This window comes from Gouania willdenowi, chromosome 7, assembly GCF_900634775.1.
Source record: "Gouania willdenowi chromosome 7, fGouWil2.1, whole genome shotgun sequence".
NCBI classification, from domain to species: Eukaryota; Metazoa; Chordata; class Actinopteri; order Blenniiformes; family Gobiesocidae; genus Gouania; species Gouania willdenowi.
Window position 1 is genome coordinate 19,893,782 of NC_041050.1, and position 21,358 is coordinate 19,915,139.

At 39.0% G+C, this 21,358-nt stretch overlaps 2 protein-coding genes across 3 annotated transcripts; both read right to left on the reverse strand.

Annotated features, from left to right (window-relative positions):
- Window positions 1-414: 414 nt before the first annotated feature.
- hsf5 (heat shock transcription factor family member 5) lies at window positions 415-1,388 on the reverse strand. Its single transcript, XM_028453869.1, has one exon. It carries the CDS (start codon window positions 1,310-1,312, stop codon window positions 515-517), a length of 798 nt encoding a protein of 265 aa, XP_028309670.1. The 5' UTR covers window positions 1,313-1,388; the 3' UTR covers window positions 415-514.
- A 1,852-nt stretch (window positions 1,389-3,240) lies between these two features.
- On the reverse strand, window positions 3,241-20,016 carry tpk2 (thiamin pyrophosphokinase 2). Of its 2 annotated transcripts, XM_028453937.1 has the most exons (9): window positions 19,882-20,016; window positions 19,553-19,794; window positions 17,622-17,685; window positions 17,412-17,542; window positions 17,204-17,322; window positions 14,504-14,636; window positions 14,338-14,434; window positions 14,185-14,270; window positions 3,241-4,753 (listed from the first exon to the last, which is right to left on the reverse strand). In XM_028453937.1, exons 1-8 carry the CDS (start codon window positions 19,949-19,951, stop codon window positions 14,224-14,226), a joined length of 903 nt encoding a protein of 300 aa, XP_028309738.1. In that variant the 5' UTR covers window positions 19,952-20,016; the 3' UTR covers window positions 3,241-4,753; window positions 14,185-14,223. The 2 variants fall into 2 exon arrangements, with proteins under 2 accessions (XP_028309738.1, XP_028309737.1); XM_028453936.1 differs by lacking the exon at window positions 3,241-4,753 and having other exon boundaries at window positions 11,908-14,270.
- Window positions 20,017-21,358: the final 1,342 nt, after the last annotated feature.

A 21,358-nucleotide genomic window follows, 5' to 3' on the forward strand; every position in this document is an offset into this window, starting at 1 on the left:
CCTGCATAGTTACTCATGACTCACTGACATTTGTCTATGCCACAGACGACACTGCAGTAGTTCACACTGATCAATTGGAAAAATGTTGTAGGATCCGGAGGAGCACACTGTCACATTAAATTAAGCATAACTATAAAATCATTCAAATTTTATAATTAATAATTTAATCGCACTTTGCAAGTTTTAGATATTGATACATTTTCAAACAACTTTTTAATGTGATGTATTTGATCATTCTGATTTTTTAGAAGGGCACAAGTCCTGAGAAAAATGGCGTCCATTTTTGAACTATTCAAGTTTTTGTTTGTTTTTTTCTACAGTAATGTCATACATGAAAAAATTATACCACTTTTTTTCACATATTTAAAAAAAAAAATAAATAAAAAAATACCAGTAATGATAGTATATGTCCACTTTATTCAATTACCTCCTCTCATAATATATATATATATATATATATATATATATATATATATATATGTAACAAAAAAACATGTTAAATGAACCTAAGGGCTCAATCATGTGCTGGGCACAATGACCTCACCTCCCGGGGTGAAACATTGTCCTCTGACAGTTCAGGTTTTCCAACCTCATCAGTAACCTGGACTGGGCAGTTGATGGCAGAGTAATCTTGCATCATCTCATTTGCAATTTTTAACAATAATTCCATGTCTGAATCATCAAGCTTCAACTCCGAGGTTTCTTCTGGGGTCAGAACCTGGGTGGATTCCTCCAATCCAGACGGGATCAAACACTGTGTTGACTGATAACAACCAGTGTGAGAAAACAACTCAGTGGAATACTCAAGGTGCTGTTGGTGAACATCAGGTAAATACTGCCCAAGCTGATAGTGAACAGCAGGTTGATCTGATGAACAGGTAGTATTACTGCCTTCACCACCATGTTGATTTTGGTCTGGAAGCTGTTGAGTCTTCTTCTGGTTGGTCACAGCAATGACCCTGTTTTTGACTGGTTTCTTTGTCATCTTGTGAAGAAGTTCTGGGTGTTCCCTTTTGAAATTGGGGTTGTGGAAGTATTTACAATCCCCCTTAATGGCCTTTAACCGAATCTTCTTGAAGCCATACAGGTTGAGTCTTCGGTGGAAGGATTTGAAGTATGCGTCTGAGATCTCACATTCTTGGGAGAGGACCGCCTTCTCTAAGAGGGACTGGTTAATGATGACTACCTCACCCCTGCTGTCCCAGAAAATAGTATTGTTGGCCGGGTCATTCACCATATTCCACAATTTGGCTGGGAATGTGTTTGTCTCGATAAAGTCTTGAAAAGACCATTGAGGAGCAGATGATTCCATTTTCCTTACACTGTTTCTGTATAAAATTCGGTAGAAATGTTGGCTTCAAAAGGTTGTGTTGTTTTTAGAGTTTGTCTGTTCTGTAGAATGACTAGATAAAAGCGGAAGTAGAACAATGAAAAAGAAGCAGCCTTTGTGGAACTGTCAACAAATGGTTTCCACGGCGACCAATTTATGTTTTTCCATGCAGTTCTAAATGTACACAAAGCTGCTATGCCCAAATCTGGCTGACATCAGTGTATCTACGCAGTCACCACCCAATCAGGGGTCCGTAGAGAGAAATGGGGGTCATTGGGGGACAGGTGGAGTCATGACTTTAAGTCAGTGATACTCAACATGTGGCTCTTTGTTTTAATTTTAATCATTATTCCCCCAGAAAATCTTAAAAGATGGAAACTTTTTAACCCCCTTTTACCTGAAGTGAAAATGGGGCGGACTCTGGCTATGTTCTACAAATGATAAAAACCAAATTTTGTTATATTTTTATAGTGAGGAATAAAAGTGAGCTCAGAGTATAAAATAACGCCCAGGTTTTTAACTTGTGTGGAGAGAATCAAAGATGCTAATTGAAGTTTAAGTTTCTCTCTCTGGGCTTCAAGACAAGAACTAAAACTAAAGTTTTGTCTTGACTGAGCCAGAGAAAGTTTTCTGCCATCCAGAATTTTATTTCTAAAACACAGTTAAAAAGAGCATCCATTGGACTGGTGTCATCAAGAGACACAGATGTACAGCTGTGTATCGTCAGCATAACTGTGGAAGTTCAGTCTGTGCCTCCTGATGACATCGCCAAGAGGGAGCATATATTGATTAAATAAAACAGGGCCTAAAATTGATCTTATGACAACCAGAGCAAACATTTCCCAAAGTATCATCATCCAATACCACATTGAGTTCCATTTCCCATTTTATATGTTGTGTATTATCAGATACATCCATCAACAGTTTGTGATAAACTAAAGACACTTGTTTTTTCATTACACCATTGTTTTCAATTAGATCAATAAAATGTTTTTCTATGTTTGTTGGTTTTCTTCCGAGCTGATCTCAGTCCTTATATTTTGTTAAATGAGTCCTTATTTGTAAATATCTATAGTGGTCTGAGTGTAGGTTGAAGTTGAATCTTAGCTGAACAAATGTTTTCACTACATTTCCCTCAAACAGCTGGTTCACAGTGATAAGTTTATTCTCAGCCCACCTATCAAAGCCCCCGTCTGCTCGAGATGAAGAAACACAATATTCCTACTTATGGACATGGCAAGCGAGAGGGCAACCATTCCTCTTGATTGTTTTAGTACCTGGTTCCAGACTTCTAGAGTGTGTTTAACCCATACATTCTCAATCTTCATTTTTTTTCTGTCTCTCTAAACCAGGGGTGTCAAACTCAAATACACAGTGGGCCAAAATTTAAAACTTGAACAAAGTCGCGGGCCAACATTGAACAAATGAACCTTTTAATATGGTCCCAAACATGTTTTGTTTTAACATTGAATATGGAATGGGCAACACTTATTACTTTACAATATAATCAATACAATAATGCAGCCATGCAAAATCGAATTTCAAATAAATAAAAAAAACACATCAATGGCATTGATTTATTAAATTAAATTTAAATAAAAATTGCATGCCTCTTTCCTATTTGCAGCCTTCAGATTTAAATATCAAAATAAACTTTTTCCACAGGCTAACAATTGCAAAAATAAAACAACAATAATAAATCAATCAACCATTCAAGCCCATGCCTTGGAGTAGCAAGAAAAAGTGCATAAAGCAAAAGTTAATTATTGCTCAGTTTGCTACACACTGATCTAATCTGATGTGTCCTTGCCAGATACCTGGTATCTCTTCTTGGATGCTAGTTCATCAATGTCTGGGCTCAGGCTATGAGCTGAGGAAATCCTCAGTATCGAGTGAAAGTGTTCATCAGTCAGACGTCTCCAGTGAGATGTTTTGGTCATCTTCATCGAGGAGAAAGTTGCTCACATAGATAAGTGCTGCCAAACATGGAGAGCATCTAAGCAGCTTGGGTGCGGAGCTGAGGCATTGTGTCAGGGATGAACTGTGGAAACTGTGCGGTGCCCACAGCATCATACTTTGACTTCAGTGTGTCATTACACTGGAGTTCAATCAGCTCCATTTGTAGGTTGGTTGGTGTGCGTTTTCCACATTAACTGCAAAGGGATTACTGAGCAATTCAAACCTACATTTCTGGACATCAAAGTCGGCAAATCGCCGGCTAAATTCAGCGCCAAGTACAATGAGTTTTTCAGTAAACTGTGCGCATGGGAACACAGCGGTAGAGATCTGTGTTTTTCTGGCTTGGCAGCAGGGAAAATGGCCAAGGATTTCTTGCAGCATCTGATTCTCCCACAGGCACAGTTCAGTTTTAAAAGCCCTCACTGCAGCGTACATGTCTGTGATGATGCGCCCCCGCCCCTGAAGCTGCAGGTTCAGCGCATCGAGATGGCTCGAGATGTCACACAGAAAGGCCAGCTCACACAGAAACTTTTGCCCCCGGAGCACTGCTGTGTCCTTCCCTTAGCTTTCCAGAAACTGACATATTTCCTCGTGCAGCTCGAAACATCTGTTCAGTACTTTTCCTCGGCTTAACCATCTCACGTCTGCATATTCCGAACGACATTCCTCCAGAAAAGACTTAAACTGGCAGTGATTCAGACCTTTGGCTCTTATAAAGTTAACTACTTGTGTTACTGTGGTCATAACATGTTCCATCTTTAGGGCATTGCCACACAGTGATTCCTGATGTATGACAGTTAGCTCACCTGCACAATTTTCTTTCCGCATCTTCTCCCAAACCCTGCCCACCAGTCCACTCTTTTTACCGCACATTGCTGGCGCACCATCTATTGTTATTCCCACAAGTTTATCCCACAGTAGCTTTATTTCACGGTGAAAGTTGTAGCGTGAAATCGCTATGACTACTGTCCATTTGTAGTTGAGCGTTTGGACGTCCTACTTCTTTTCTGGGTCCTGTCCTGATTTATGCGCCAAAACAACAGCAGAGCATTATGGTATTTGTAGTATTAGCGGTGAATGCGCTGTACACTTCCTGGTTTTGCTGGATTTGTCTATAATACTGGCGGGCCAGCTCTAGTAGTCATTTGGGAATGCCTTGCGGGCCAAATATAATTACACTGCAAGCCAGAGTTTGACACTTATGCTCTAAACCAATAAATGGGAGACTGGATAGTGATATTCCTGGTACTGACTCCTCCTCCAGAGAGACCCACATTGTTTCTGGATCACGAATGATCCGGGTCACTATTGCTCTTATTTGGGCAGCCCAATAATACATTTTTATGTCAGGCAGTGGTTGAGGTCTTTCATCCTCAACCATAAGTTTGGCTTCAGTCTTTTTCAGAGGCTCATGTTGCAGGGCGTGCAGTGCTCAGCGGTTGCTGTAAGGCACTTAAAGAACACCAACTCAATTCCTGAGCAGTTTCAGTCCTCAGCCTCCCTCTACAGCGTCTGATGGAGCCCCATTACTCTTTGTACTTTTGAACAGCTGAGTCATGTTAGCACACAGATAAGACACCAGCCTGACCTTCAAGGCCAAAGACGGGCTCACATGCAGACACACACACATACACTCACATTTACATCAACACTTACACATACACACACCAACTGACGCACACACACTATCGAAGACAGATATCAGTGGCGCCAGCCTTCCTCAATACATCCACCTCTTCATCATTCGTCAACGTCTCCACTGTTGGGGGGCATCTGACCCCCTCCTTTCCTCTCATCAGGGTGGAACTTTTCTCTATCTGTATAAAGTTTAAGCTGTGGAACTTTCCCAGTTAGTTGCTGGCCACTTTTCCTTCCTACATCATGCTTTGACTGGACTTCATCATTCAACCAGAGCACAAATCATGTCTCCAAATGAGGGCAACTGCAAATTTGCAGTGACATATCACATTCATCTAACTTTTCATATAAATTACCATCAGGTGGTCACAATGGAACTTTATATACCAGTAAACTGAGGGTTTGAATTCCAGAGGACAAAATCCCAACCCTTTATTAAAGAAATGGACAAAAAACATCTGATGTATGAATATAAAATAATGACACTGAAACCAAATCACAAAGGACAGAATAAGAAACACTTGACTTCTTGATTCATTCGCCTCTCGTTTCAAGACCTATGACAACATGGAAGCTACTGAGTAAAGATTTCGAACTAGTCTTAGGAGAGTGACTACACTGTTAAAACCCAGACAGTTATTCACTGTGAGAAGAAGTGCCCAATTATGTTTTTTTTACCAATCGTTTGGTATCATTCTAAGAGCTATGTTTAAACCTGCAAACCTTGGGTATTGTCTGAGAGACTGACTATTTTACATCAAATACTAGAAAAGAGCATGTAACATCTAGCAACTTTCTCAACACAAGCCTCAATTCTTAGTATAGCATAATGATGATAAACAGAGCCATAACATTACCTGTTTTGGACTCAAAATCTTTCTAGTTTGCTTCTGAGCCTGGTCATCCCACCTACAACTAATCAGCTTGAGGATTATCTATAGGAGCATCTGTTCTCATTAAAACTAACTTTGCATTGACTATTCAGTCAGAGTGCAGCTCCTGATGTTTACCCCATATTACATGCGTCAACTTCACAGATCAAAAACTCATGCAAGCAAGGGGAGAACATGCAACTGTACACAAAAAAAGTTTAAGGTCCTCTTGGGATCTCTTGGTGTAAGGTAGAAATACCAACCCAATGTGCTAGTGCTAAAAAACAATTTGGATCGCTTAAAATGCTTAAGTTTCCACATTAATTATGTTTGGTTTGATTTGCCCCCATTCTGTGTAAGTTTTTAGTCCAAATGTACAGTAATTATTTTCTACAAAGGATATTTATGACATAAAATAAACAATTGTTGGTGCTGTAACAATTACATTTCCTATGTATCTTCATGGTGGTTGGAAGCTGCAACACTTCTGAGAGAAATTAATAAAATTCAGTTTCAGTAGCATGTGACATCAGGATGGGGATTAGGATTGGTGGGCCCCTAAATGCTTCTTCATATCTAGCAGCACCAGTGGTGAGCACAGAAGGAGATGAAGAAAAGAAACCTCAAGCAGCTACCATAGTTTATTTCTATGGCAGGTGAAAAGTGCATGGGACACGATGCAAATCGATGGCATTTGACTTTTGGTAGATATGGTTAATAAGTCACAAATGTCCATGGTTTGTTTGAAAGAGCATTAGTTGCCACCTAGCTCAAGTCCGACAGGAATTAGGCGAAGAAAAGCCAGTTACCGTTTGCTTACTTGAGTTCAATGGCGTTTATATATTATAGGTGTAGTCCACATTTTTGGAAAACAAGCAATATTTGAGTTAGCAAAATCACCTCTAACCTCCACCCCCTCCTCCCTAGGACAATGATCAATAACTCAATCAATCGGGATTATACAGTTCTTAATGATGATACATTAGCTATAAGCGATAAAGACAAGGCCAACATGATGGTGAAAGTATTAGCAAAAGTTAATACCAATGGAAACCTGACAGATAAGAATAAAACAAAGAGAATACTGGAAACATACAGAAAACAGCAGAAACCAGGCAACTTTCTAAATGTTTGGTGCACAATTAGTGAAATTAAAAGAGCAATAAGATAGGCAAAAATCACTTCTCCTGGGAGAAATAAAATCAGTTATGCTATAGTGAAACATTTTAATGCCAATACATTGAGAATAATAATATTATTGATAATAATAATAATGCATTGGATTTTATATAGCATTTTATCATAAACACTCAAAGTTCTTTAGAGAACTAAGGCATTATTCTTTCACTCTCCACACTTAGTGGTGGTAAGCTACAATTGTAGCCACAGCTGCCCTGGGGCAGACTGATGGAAGCGAGGCTGCCATAGTGCGCCATTGGCCCCACTGACCACCACCAGCACTCACTCAGACACTATATTCATAATAGGCAATGTGGGTGAAGTGCCTTGCCCAAGGACACAATGGCAGATACCACTGGAGCGACTGTCCCCCACTGTGGCACCTGGAATTCTCAGTGGTCTCCCATCCAACTACTAACCCAATCCAATTTATTTATAAAGCACTATTAAAAACATCGTCACAGAGTATAATTGGAACAGTAAAAGTCACCTTCAACACTGGTTAAACGCCAAAGAGAACATGCGTGTCTTGTGGTATGATTTAAATATAACCAGGCCCAGACCTGCTTAGCTTCAGAGATCGGGCAATGACAGGCTGGTATGGCAACGCATTAGCGTTATATAATAGTCACAAGGTAAATGCCCAAATAGTTGGAAACTTGCATTCAATGTCCCTGTCAAAAAGCCACAAGAACATCCAACAATAGCTACAAATCACAGTCCAATAGCGTTAACATTACAATTATGCAAAGTCATGGAGAAAATGATAGTTGAAATAATACGTTTTTACTTGGAGTCAAAAGAGTTATTGTTGAAAACACCTTTTCTGGTTTCAGAACAGGAAGGAGCATGCTGGATACTATGCTATAAAAGCTGATATTAGAAAGGCACAAGCCAATAAAGAAACAGGTGCGGCAGTTTTCTTCGATACAGAGAAAGGTTATGACATGCTACGGAAAGAGGGAAAATTCATTAAAATAACAAAAATGTGGATAACAGGTAAGATATATTATTTACAGTATGGTACAAAGATTTTCATAAGGATAAATACAAGTTTTTCTGATAATGTGAAAGTAGACACCAAATGCTTAAAAGGGAGTGTAATAAGTCCAATTTTATTTTTCATTATGATAAATTACATTTAGACATCAGTCGAAAGTGACGAATGATGTGATGAAAATATCATAATATTTGTGCTTTATATTCATAACAACCACATCTGGACAATAACATGTTTGGTATAAAGCACCAATAGTTAATGTCACAGACATTTAAAAACAATTGTCAAGAAAAAATAAGTATAAGTATTTTTCATATTTTGCACACGTAATGATGTCTGATGTTACATTATTGTCAGCTTAGCCTTGGCATTTACCAGCGGGCCAACATGATAAAGACTGTTTGTTAATTCCACTACAGAAGCCAGATGATCTCTGCAATTAGATGAGAGGGAAGAAAATATCGGTATAGACATCAGTTATCTGCCAAATGAGTTAAAAATCCAATATCATGCTTGTGACAAAAAAATAGGCTCTTCACTTATCTTAAAGCTGCTATCCGGAATTTCTGAAAAACGTCGATGTCCGCCCTAAACAGTTTCACTTCCTTCCCCTGCCTCTCAAGATTGTATCGGGTCGCATTGATATAGGTCTATGGGTCAGGTAAGAGCCAAAATGTTTGCTGTTGTGACGCGTGGCCTTGTTTCCGCGCACAGTTACGCATTCACTTTGATTGACAGTCTCAAAAACAGGAAGTCAAAGCCTATTGGCTGGGAGCACCTGGCGATCATTTCCATTTGTATAGGGGTCCATATGACGAAGAAGGGACTTCTATACAATAATGTATATGAATGACCACCGGCAGTAGAACATAGTAAAAGATTAGTTAGGTATTTTTCACATTTCAAAAGAATCATACATAAACAAAGATTTCTCAGAAACTCCGGATATCAGCTTTAAAGACAGAAACAGCGAAAGAAGTATCAATCGGAACCACTTCGTTTCACTGAGTATTCTATCACAATCTGCATCTATTTTGTTAAAATCAATGGCCATTAGGGAAAAAATGTTGCATCAAAAAAGGTGAAATTGTAAAAGAGAAGAAAATTAATGTGGGACTATTTTGGATATCCTAAAAAAGACCAGGATGCAGTATGAGCGGACAGGTATCCAATATGCAAAACATGTTGGAGAAAAGTTGCTGCCAAAGGCGCCATTACGTCCAATATAAAACAACATCTTTGAGACAATCATCCCTCCCAGTTTGTTCACATAAAGATACAAAACTGTATTTAAAACTCTAATAATTGAGTATAACAAGAAGAACCCGATAGAACATCAAAAAACCTCATAAAAGTGAAGCCTTTTTAAAATGTTGTTTGAACCGTGAAAGTGAGGGAAAAAAGGGCTTTGTGAATCCAAGCATCAGCCTGCATAGTTACTCATGACTCACTGACATTTGTCTATGCCACAGACGACACTGCAGTAGTTCACACTGATCAATTGGAAAAATGTTGTAGGATCCGGAGGAGCACACTGTCACATTAAATTAAGCATAACTATAAAATCATTCAAATTTTATAATTAATAATTTAATCACACTTTGCAAGTTTTAGATATTGATACATTTTCAAACAACTTTTTAATGTGATGTATTTGATCATTCTGATTTTTTAGAAGGGCACAAGTCCTGAGAAAAATGGCGTCCATTTTTGAACTATTCAAGTTTTTGTTTGTTTTTTTCTACAGTAATGTCATACATGAAAAAATTATACCACTTTTTTTCACATATTTAAAAAAATAAATAAATAAAAAAATACCAGTAATGATAGTATATGTCCACTTTATGATAGTATATGTCCACTTTATTCAATTACCTCCTCTCATAATATATATATATATATATATATATATATATATATATATATATATATGTAACAAAAAAACATGTTAAATGAACCTAAGGGCTCAATCATGTGCTGGGCACAATGACCTCACCTCCCGGGGTGAAACATTGTCCTCTGACAGTTCAGGTTTTCCAACCTCATCAGTAACCTGGACTGGGCAGTTGATGGCAGAGTAATCTTGCATCATCTCATTTGCAATTTTTAACAATAATTCCATGTCTGAATCATCAAGCTTCAACTCCGAGGTTTCTTCTGGGGTCAGAACCTGGGTGGATTCCTCCAATCCAGACGGGATCAAACACTGTGTTGACTGATAACAACCAGTGTGAGAAAACAACTCAGTGGAATACTCAAGGTGCTGTTGGTGAACATCAGGTAAATACTGCCCAAGCTGATAGTGAACAGCAGGTTGATCTGATGAACAGGTAGTATTACTGCCTTCACCACCATGTTGATTTTGGTCTGGAAGCTGTTGAGTCTTCTTCTGGTTGGTCACAGCAATGACCCTGTTTTTGACTGGTTTCTTTGTCATCTTGTGAAGAAGTTCTGGGTGTTCCCTTTTGAAATTGGGGTTGTGGAAGTATTTACAATCCCCCTTAATGGCCTTTAACCGAATCTTCTTGAAGCCATACAGGTTGAGTCTTCGGTGGAAGGATTTGAAGTATGCGTCTGAGATCTCACATTCTTGGGAGAGGACCGCCTTCTCTAAGAGGGACTGGTTAATGATGACTACCTCACCCCTGCTGTCCCAGAAAATAGTATTGTTGGCCGGGTCATTCACCATATTCCACAATTTGGCTGGGAATGTGTTTGTCTCGATAAAGTCTTGAAAAGACCATTGAGGAGCAGATGATTCCATTTTCCTTACACTGTTTCTGTATAAAATTCGGTAGAAATGTTGGCTTCAAAAGGTTGTGTTGTTTTTAGAGTTTGTCTGTTCTGTAGAATGACTAGATAAAAGCGGAAGCAGAACAATGAAAAAGAAGCAGCCTTTGTGGAACTGTCAACAAATGGTTTCCACGGCGACCAATTTATGTTTTTCCATGCAGTTCTAAATGTACACAAAGCTGCTATGCCCAAATCTGGCTGACATCAGTGTATCTACGCAGTCACCACCCAATCAGGGGTCCGTAGAGAGAAATGGGGGTCATTGGGGGACAGGTGGAGTCATGACTTTAAGTCAGTGATACTCAACATGTGGCTCTTTGTTTTAATTTTAATCATTATTCCCCCAGAAAATCTTAAAAGATGGAAACTTTTTAACCCCCTTTTACCTGAAGTGAAAATGGGGCGGACTCTGGCTATGTTCTACAAATGATAAAAACCAAATTTTGTTATATTTTTATAGTGAGGAATAAAAGTGAGCTCAGAGTATAAAATAACGCCCAGGTTTTTAACTTGTGTGGAGAGAATCAAAGATGCTAATTGAAGTTTAAGTTTCTCTCTCTGGGCTTCAAGACAAGAACTAAAACTAAAGTTTTGTCTTGACTGAGCCAGAGAAAGTTTTCTGCCATCCAGAATTTTATTTCTAAAACACAGTTAAAAAGAGCATCCATTGGACTGGTGTCATCAAGAGACACAGATGTACAGCTGTGTATCGTCAGCATAACTGTGGAAGTTCAGTCTGTGCCTCCTGATGACATCGCCAAGAGGGAGCATATATTGATTAAATAAAACAGGGCCTAAAATTGATCTTATGACAACCAGAGCAAACATTTCCCAAAGTATCATCATCCAATACCACATTGAGTTCCATTTCCCATTTTATATGTTGTGTATTATCAGATACATCCATCAACAGTTTGTGATAAACTAAAGACACTTGTTTTTTCATTACACCATTGTTTTCAATTAGATCAATAAAATGTTTTTCTATGTTTGTTGGTTTTCTTCCGAGCTGATCTCAGTCCTTATATTTTGTTAAATGAGTCCTTATTTGTAAATATCTATAGTGGTCTGAGTGTAGGTTGAAGTTGAATCTTAGTTGAACAAATGTTTTCACTACATTTCCCTCAAACAGCTGGTTCACAGTGATAAGTTTATTCTCAGCCCACCTATCAAAGCCCCCGTCTGCTCGAGATGAAGAAACACAATATTCCTACTTATGGACATGGCAAGCGAGAGGGCAACCATTCCTCTTGATTGTTTTAGTACCTGGTTCCAGACTTCTAGAGTGTGTTTAACCCATACATTCTCAATCTTCATTTTTTTTCTGTCTCTCTAAACCAGGGGTGTCAAACTCAAATACACAGTGGGCCAAAATTTAAAACTTGAACAAAGTCACGGGCCAACATTGAACAAAGGAACCTTTTAATATGGTCCCAAACATGTTTTGTTTTAACATTGAATATGGAATGGGCAACACTTATTACTTTACAATATAATCAATACAATAATGCAGCCATGCAAAATCGAATTTCAAATAAATAAAAAAAAACACATCAATGGCATTGATTTATTAAATTAAATTTAAATAAAAATTGCATGCCTCTTTCCTATTTGCAGCCTTCAGATTTAAATATCAAAATAAACTTTTTCCACAGGCTAACAATTTCAAAAATAAAACAACAATAATAAATCAATCAACCATTCAAGCCCATGCCTTGGAGTAGCAAGAAAAAGTGCATAAAGCAAAAGTTAATTATTGCTCAGTTTGCTACACACTGATCTAATCTGATGTGTCCTTGCCAGATACCTGGTATCTCTTCTTGGATGCTAGTTCATCAATGTCTGGGCTCAGGCTCTGAGCTGAGGAAATCCTCAGTATCGAGTGAAAGTGTTCATCAGTCAGACGTCTCCAGTGAGATGTTTTGGTCATCTTCATCGAGGAGAAAGTTGCTCACATAGATAAGTGCTGCCAAACATGGAGAGCATCTAAGCAGCTTGGGTGCGGAGCTGAGGCATTGTGTCAGGGATGAACTGTGGAAACTGTGCGGTGCCCACAGCATCATACTTTGACTTCAGTGTGTCATTACACTGGAGTTCAATCAGCTCCATTTGTAGGTTGGTTGGTGTGCGTTTTCCACATTAACTGCAAAGGGATTACTGAGCAATTCAAACCTACATTTCTGGACATCAAAGTCGGCAAATCGCCGGCTAAATTCAGCGCCAAGTACAATGAGTTTTTCAGTAAACTGTGCGCATGGGAACACAGCGGTAGAGATCTGTGTTTTTCTGGCTTGGCAGCAGGGAAAATGGCCAAGGATTTCTTGCAGCATCTGATTCTCCCACAGGCACAGTTCAGTTTTAAAAGCCCTCACTGCAGCGTACATGTCTGTGATGATGCGCCCCCGCCCCTGAAGCTGCAGGTTCAGCGCATCGAGATGGCTCGAGATGTCACACAGAAAGGCCAGCTCACACAGAAACTTTTGCCCCCGGAGCACTGCTGTGTCCTTCCCTTAGCTTTCCAGAAACTGACATATTTCCTCGTGCAGCTCGAAACATCTGTTCAGTACTTTTCCTCGGCTTAACCATCTCACGTCTGCATATTCCGAACGACATTCCTCCAGAAAAGACTTAAACTGGCAGTGATTCAGACCTTTGGCTCTTATAAAGTTAACTACTTGTGTTACTGTGGTCATAACATGTTCCATCTTTAGGGCATTGCCACACAGTGATTCCTGATGTATGACAGTTAGCTCACCTGCACAATTTTCTTTCCGCATCTTCTCCCAAACCCTGCCCACCAGTCCACTCTTTTTACCGCACATTGCTGGCGCACCATCTATTGTTATTCCCACAAGTTTATCCCACAGTAGCTTTATTTCACGGTGAAAGTTGTAGCGTGAAATCGCTATGACTACTGTCCATTTGTAGTTGAGCGTTTGGACGTCCTACTTCTTTTCTGGGTCCTGTCCTGATTTATGCGCCAAAACAACAGCAGAGCATTATGGTATTTGTAGTATTAGCGGTGAATGCGCTGTACACTTCCTGGTTTTGCTGGATTTGTCTATAATACTGGCGGGCCAGCTCTAGTAGTCATTTGGGAATGCCTTGCGGGCCAAATATAATTACACTGCAAGCCAGAGTTTGACACTTATGCTCTAAACCAATAAATGGGAGACTGGATAGTGATATTCCTGGTACTGACTCCTCCTCCAGAGAGACCCACATTGTTTCTGGATCACGAATGATCCGGGTCACTATTGCTCTTATTTGGGCAGCCCAATAATACATTTTTATGTCAGGCAGTGGTTGAGGTCTTTCATCCTCAACCATAAGTTTGGCTTCAGTCTTTTTCAGAGGCTCATGTTGCAGGGCGTGCAGTGCTCAGCGGTTGCTGTAAGGCACTTAAAGAACACCAACTCAATTCCTGAGCAGTTTCAGTCCTCAGCCTCCCTCTACAGCGTCTGATGGAGCCCCGTTATGAAGTCCTGATAAAAGGGCTCTGAAAGGGAAAGCAGTTTGTCAGTACCTGGCCTCTTACTGAAATGAATGATGTCAAAATGTCAAACCTGTGTCAGGATCAATGAGTGAGTGTCTGATGAGGAAGTCTAGGACCACCATGGCACAGTTGGGCTTAAAGTCATCAGTGGCCAAAAGCTCTGTGACCTGAAATTACAAAACAAGTGATCACAACAGTGGTCTAAAGTCACCTCTCAAAATACGAGCAACACTGACCTTTTCTATGGGCAGCAGGTAAAAATCCTGCACCTCTCCATCACCTACTCTTGGCCGAAACTCTAAAGGAAGTTCTAAATCAAACACAAACTGGCACTCTGGAAACACCCCATCTTGATCCTCATAAGTGTAACTGTAAAATTAAAATAATATTAAAAACTGGAGAATAATTCAATAACCTTTTTATTGTAGGGTAATAAATTAATTGCCCTGCAGAACAGAATGACCTTCTCACACTTCATCATTGTTTATTAAATCCCATGAAAAAATTATTTGAATAGATTTTTTTTTGTGATTTTATAGTTTAAATTGAGTCAACTAAAACATGTCGATTAAAGAGATGTTCATTTTTCACAAAAAAAAAAGAAAAGAAATTAAAACATTAAAATAGACATATTTCCAATGTAATTCAATACAATTTAAAATATTCAAAACAAGCCAATTGACTCCATTAGTTTTACTTCTCAAATGAACTTCTCACAAGCCCCATGTCATTCAGACACGAAGATGACTTTGAAACCTTGTAAGTTTAATATTTTCACAAGGAGAAAAACAGTCGGTAAAGGCTAGAATAAAAATTAGTCGACCTATCTTCAACACACTGGTCATTTGAACTATTGCCAACAATAAGACCTTAGCTTTAATTACTGTATCTAATAATAATAATGTATTGAATTTATATAGTGCCATTCAAAGCCCATTATGTTGCATTATTTTGTAATTCCACACATAGTGGTGGTAAGCTAATATTGTAGCCACAGCTGCCATGGGCCACACTGACTGAAGCGAGGCAACCATGCTGTGCCATTGGCCTCTCCGACTACCACAAACACTCACACAGACACCACATTCAGAGTGTCTTGCCTAAGAACAGATGCCAGTAGAGCGACCCCACTGTGGCACCTGGAATTCTCAGCGGTCTCCCATTAAAGTACTGACCAGGCCCGCCTAGCTTTCAAGATCAGACGAGATCGAACAATGACAGACAGGTATAGCTTGTCCTTTACTGTGCTTATATATTTCACAAACAACAAGAACATGACCTTTTTATTAGTGATGCACCGGAAATTCGACCACCAAAAGTTTTTAGCCAGAAATAGCCAAAAAGTGAAACCAAAACCAACTGGCCGAAAGAGGATTTTGTGATGAAGCAGTAAACACTGCAGACAGCAAGCGTTTGTCTGTATAGTGGCCAACGTGTCCGTGGAGTTAAAACAATGAAAAGTTCACTCTCACGGCCATTTATGTTTCTGCGTCACGTCAACAATGTCGACACATTTTACCGAGATCTATTCGAATCCTCTGCACTTCATTGCGACTGTACTTGTTTCGCGTTATAAAAATCATTAAATTTATGTGGGAACAAAGCAGGGCGCTCATGAAATGATCAACGCCATGAAGGATGCAGAGAACCTGTTTAGTGATGCGCACGGCACAGGAGAACCATGCAGAGCAGGAAAAGAGAACGGGTGCTGACAGTGGGATAGAGGTGAGAAGCTGCTCTTAAACAAGGACTTAAATGCATTTTGTGCTTTTATGAAAACATATTGTATTTGGCTCTCCTTCCACAGCCCAGTCAGTTATAGGCCTGCACAATCATATTTAATGTACCAAATGGGGTCAAGTTAAACATTTTATTCAGTATTTTATTTTATGATGTGCATTGTTGGAATGCTAAATATCTATGTATATATTTGAAATTGCAAGGCAAATGCAATGCCTTGATTTTAGTGAGGTTGTACACATTCACAGCCATAAATGCAATGCTACTGTACTAATAATTGGCATGATCATTTATTTCTGTGTTTCGGTTTTTGGACTTAGTTTTTTTTTTATTTTGGGTTGTCGGTTTCACCCAAGAATACATTAGCTTACCAGCATGTAGGGCTGAACGATTAATTGCATTTGTGATAATATCGCGATATCATAAAACGCGATTTTCTAATCGCAAAGGCTGCAATTTTTATTTATTTTTTCTTATCCTGTCTTGTACTGTCCTGTTAAGTTCAGAGTGTTTAATAAGTGCAGTCCACATGTTTCATGAAATGTGAAGTTAGTTAAATATGTTGAAGAGGTAAAGCCACAGATTTGTTTGCTTTATTGTTGAAATCTGTGCTTTAAAATGTACATTTCATATTTATTTAAAGTTTGGATACATCTGAAATTGTTTATTATGAAACAGATTGATTCATTGCTTGTGTTCATTGAAAAATGCATGATAAGAAGCCCTTAATAATAATCACATATTAAATCGCAATTGCAATTTTGAGGAAAAAAAAAAAAATCTTAATTAGATTATTTTGTAAAATCATTCAGCCCTACCAGCATGTATTTTAAATTGGTGCACTATTACCCGACACTCACACTCAGAGTAGCCCAGTCCAGTGTGGATTTGTGGAACACTAACTTAATGGATAACAGGTAAATCTGACTTGTTTAGTGGGTAGGAACAGCTGATTGGATGTGATGCCCTGCACCCACCTTGTGGTTTTAACTTAACCCACATTTTCACAAAAATACCTTTACAAAGTCCTGCTAGCATCTTTGCTTCACACTGCCCTTTAGGTCAGAGCTTATTTTAGATGCAGTAGTTAGGGTTTACCCTGCCTCTCCTTATCTTTGATCATGTGGGTGAATGAAATGGATAAATTAAAGGATATTACTCTTTCTTACTTCGAGAAACAATTGAATAAAGCTTACCTTACTGTTGCTACGGGACAGGCTTTCTCAGCAATGGCTGCTGGGATACATGCCTCCTCCTCACACTCTTTGACCAGTGTGTGTTTAATACCAACACCTGCAGCCAGACCCCCTGCTGCCTGTGCAAACATTCAACGTCCTCCCTCATTCGTGGAAATCTCCAATAAGTCATTAATCTGATGCATTGATGCATTTTCTCTGCACTCACCACATTGTCCAACAGTCCTGGGTATGTCTGCTTTGTGTTGGAGCGTCGTGCCAGCCACATGCTCATTTCCCCACTATCACTGACAGTGTAGCCATTGATGTGGACACCGTATCGCCTCACACCAAACAGACCTGTAGTTTAGTAACAAAGTGGCTCACACTGTACAGTAGAGCATGGTGTGACAGTAGTGAACTGCTGCTGGGTACTTACTTGTTGCTGCTCTTTCCATCGACATCAGTGGAGGGTCAGAATACTTTGGCATCACACTGTACCTCTGGAAGAAAAGTACACATCAAATAGCATGTTCTTTGGCTCCAAATGTTAGATTATCTTTATTTAGGTTTAGGCCAGTTCAAATGGATTCAGGACTACTAGGGGTGGGCAATATGGGAAAAATATCATATCACGATTTTTTCTTTGTGAAATCACGATTTTTTTTCCATTCAAAACATTTAGACTATTTTAAAGTTATTTACCAATAAAACAAACCAAATCACCTACTTAAAATCATTGCCCTAAATGGAAAAAAGGAATAAAAGATAATTTAGGACAAGGTAATTATCTTTTTTTTTTTTTTTTATTCGTACATCAGCAATTCATCAAACCGGTTCTTAGTACAATTAACATCAAACAAACAGGCTGACAAATAATTTTAGTCACAGTCTTTTTACTTTGTTTAACTAAAGTGGTGTAGCATTAGCATTAGCAACACTTGCTACAAAAGGCAGCATATCAGTCGAGTGATTTCTATTTGTTATTGAGGTAACACACTCATGTTAATAAAATCCTACTTCAAGCAGTGTTTGAACGCCTCATTTCACACAGATTAAACAATCATATTCTTTACAAGATAAAACATTACTGCTTTGGTTACATTAGGCCTGGGTGATATGGACCAATATTCATATCTCTATATTTTTCCTCAAAATGGCAATAGGTGATATGAACTCCATTTATTTATTTATTTTTTCAATAGTTTTACAAAAAAACAATAAAGGGTCAAAATGAGTGGAGAAAAATGCCATGAATATCCTTTTATTAATAACTAGCAGCACAATATCAACATTTTGTATCACTTTTGACTGTTTCCTTCATTAAGGCTGAAATATGATTAAATTATGTAGTGTTGCTTTTTTCAGGGCAGCTCTGATTTGCTGAAAGTAGTTTTTAAAGTAAATCACATTCAGTACACTGTCTCTTTAAGAGTGTGGAAACAGTCCCGTTAGCTATAGCAGCAGCAGATCTCTGCTACAGCGCAGCGACAGAGTTAGTTATAGAAGAGAAACACATGCAGTGTTTTCTCAAAAATAAAATGGTTAGGGCTAAAATAAAAGAGTTAGCGGGGTAGCTAAAAATAAATATGAGCTCAAATAAAACTGATGGAATTTTAAGTCACGAGGTGCACAAATCACGTCATCTAATCTGGTCAATGAGTGGCGCTGCGTATGAATAGACTGGCAGTCCATTCATACGTTTCCGTATGAATGGCCACGGCCTTAACTTTACTATGCACTAACCACATATGTCATTTATATTAACTGTATCTTTGTGAGTTCGAATCCTGGAAAGTAAATCAGACTTTAGATACAGTTCATGAGTCACTGGTGACTAAAGCTCCTGAGGGCCCCTTCCGTGGTCCATTCGGGCTACTTGGGGCCCGCTGGCACCATGTTGGTGATCACTGGTCTAACCATCAGTGTATCTAGTACAACAAACAACTATAGATAAATGGACACCTGTTCTTCAGCCTGCTTCCTGTTTATGATTTGCTCACACTCAGGTTAAATTAAGGGTATCAACAGTTGCTTTAGGATGGGATTGATTAAAGCAGTGATTCTCAACTGGTGGGCCGGGACCCAAAAGTGGGTCGCGAACAGCTGGTCAAAAACAAATAAATACTTAAAGTCTCTCATGTTGGCCTTGACTTTTATTTTGAAAAAAATGTTTTCTTTTGACAGGCATGCTGTGAAGTGCATGTTGCACAGGAAAATATATAAATTTATGTTTTAAAAAAAGAGAATGTGTTTTCAACAGCTATTTTTTAAAAACGTGGGTCACGATTTAATGGCAGTGGAAAAATGTGGGTCCCAGGGTAAGACTAGTTGAGAACCCCTGGATTAAAGTAAGAGAATGAGCCTCACCTCGTCCCTCCATCCCCTGAGGCAGCCCAGAGGCTCCTCCTGGCGGAGGTTCTGCAGAACTGCGTCCACAGCCTCGGAGCGCGTGCTGTACGAGTCCAGCCTGGGAAGCAGCGACACGGCGCCATTGCGCGGTTCACTGAACACTGTAGAATAGCGGTTCAACAGAGACGCTACGTGGGGAGGAATCCATCCAACCTGCGCTCCGTCGATCTCGAACCTGAGACAGCGAGTGCGGCTGGAGCCTGTGGTGGACACAGTGTTACTGACAAAGCAGCTTCATACATTCTCCCACCCCACCGCTCATTAAGCCCGAAAATAGCGAGTCTGACCCGGTGAATGAAAGTTATTCATTCTGCGGAGGAGCTGCAGGACCTTTTCTGACCACGAACAGCTGGACATTTTAAACACAGGTGTATGAAACTGTAGCAAAAGTGAATTTAAAAGTGAGAGTCACTTCCGCTCAGGTTTTCTTCTTCTACTGACCTATATTTGGCAGCCTGCTCTGGTGCATTAGCGCCCCCTACCCATAGACAATATAATACGGATAAGCCGAGTGGACTGGATATGAATGTACATTTGCCTAGTAATGATTGCCTGAGTAAAGAGTTTAATCTCATGATGTTGTCCATTAACATTTTTTATACTTGATTGAAATTGAAAAACGGCAACCATGGCACATGTTCCCATTTTAAATGCATTTCTAATTAATAAAAAAATACAAGCATGAGGGACTTTATTGCATTTAAATTATAAACAAACAAACAAAGCTAGCAAAGAAGGAATAAAAGCATTTTGACTATCTACAAAATATTTCAATGTGCAACTTAAGTTTCATATAACATTGGGAGGAAAAAAACAGAAGTTACACTAAACTTGGTTCACTAAAAAGCGTGTTTAAATGGGACTAACTACTTTGGAATGTTTCAAAGATTGTGTAGAGTTCTGTGCTTGAGTCATTTTCATCATTTTTAGTGAGTTGCAATACAATTTCAATGTTTGAAAAATATATACAGTATATTGAAAGTTGGGGATTGACTAAAAAAATCTAAATTCCTATGAATAAAAATAGTGCCCAAGCATAGAATTACAATACTGCCAATTCATCATTTTTATTCTGCAACAAGAGTCCAAAAGTTATCATATTTTTTAAGCTATGACCAGCTAATGAAGAGATATTGTCTTTAATACTTTTCTGAAAATCCAAATCAAATGGTTTTCTTTTACTGTATGAGAAGATTATAAGGACTGTTGTCTCAGGTCAGTCACACAGAAGCAGCAGATGATGTTGATCTTAAAACATATATTCTGAGTAATTTGGATGATTTTTGTTCATGAAGTGTTTCTTTCATTTTAGTGAGTACAAGAAAGATTAAATACATTGTTCTTAATTTCTCTGTTGGTCTTCTATTAAATTTCCTAAACGTGTTGGGGTAGGCTACACAGCTAGAGATAGGTATCGATTCAGATTTTTAAAATCAATTTGATTTGTTTCACAAGGGCCAGATGTGATTTAATTCACGATTCAGTTTGATTTTCCAGATCGTTTGGGATAATTCAGACATAGAACAATTCAATAAATTCAATAATGATTATGGGTGTTAGGAGCAGCTAAGACACGCCCAGTCAGGAGGCACACAGCGCTGCAGTGACAGCTGTGCTCAACCACTACAATCACAGGCACACACAATCCTGATGTGAAGCTCACCCATGCACACACAGCCCTACAGACACTATAGCACTCGTGGACAAACAACCCCTGCCCTCCACCCATGAGCCCCGGAACACCACCTCACAAACACATAAACC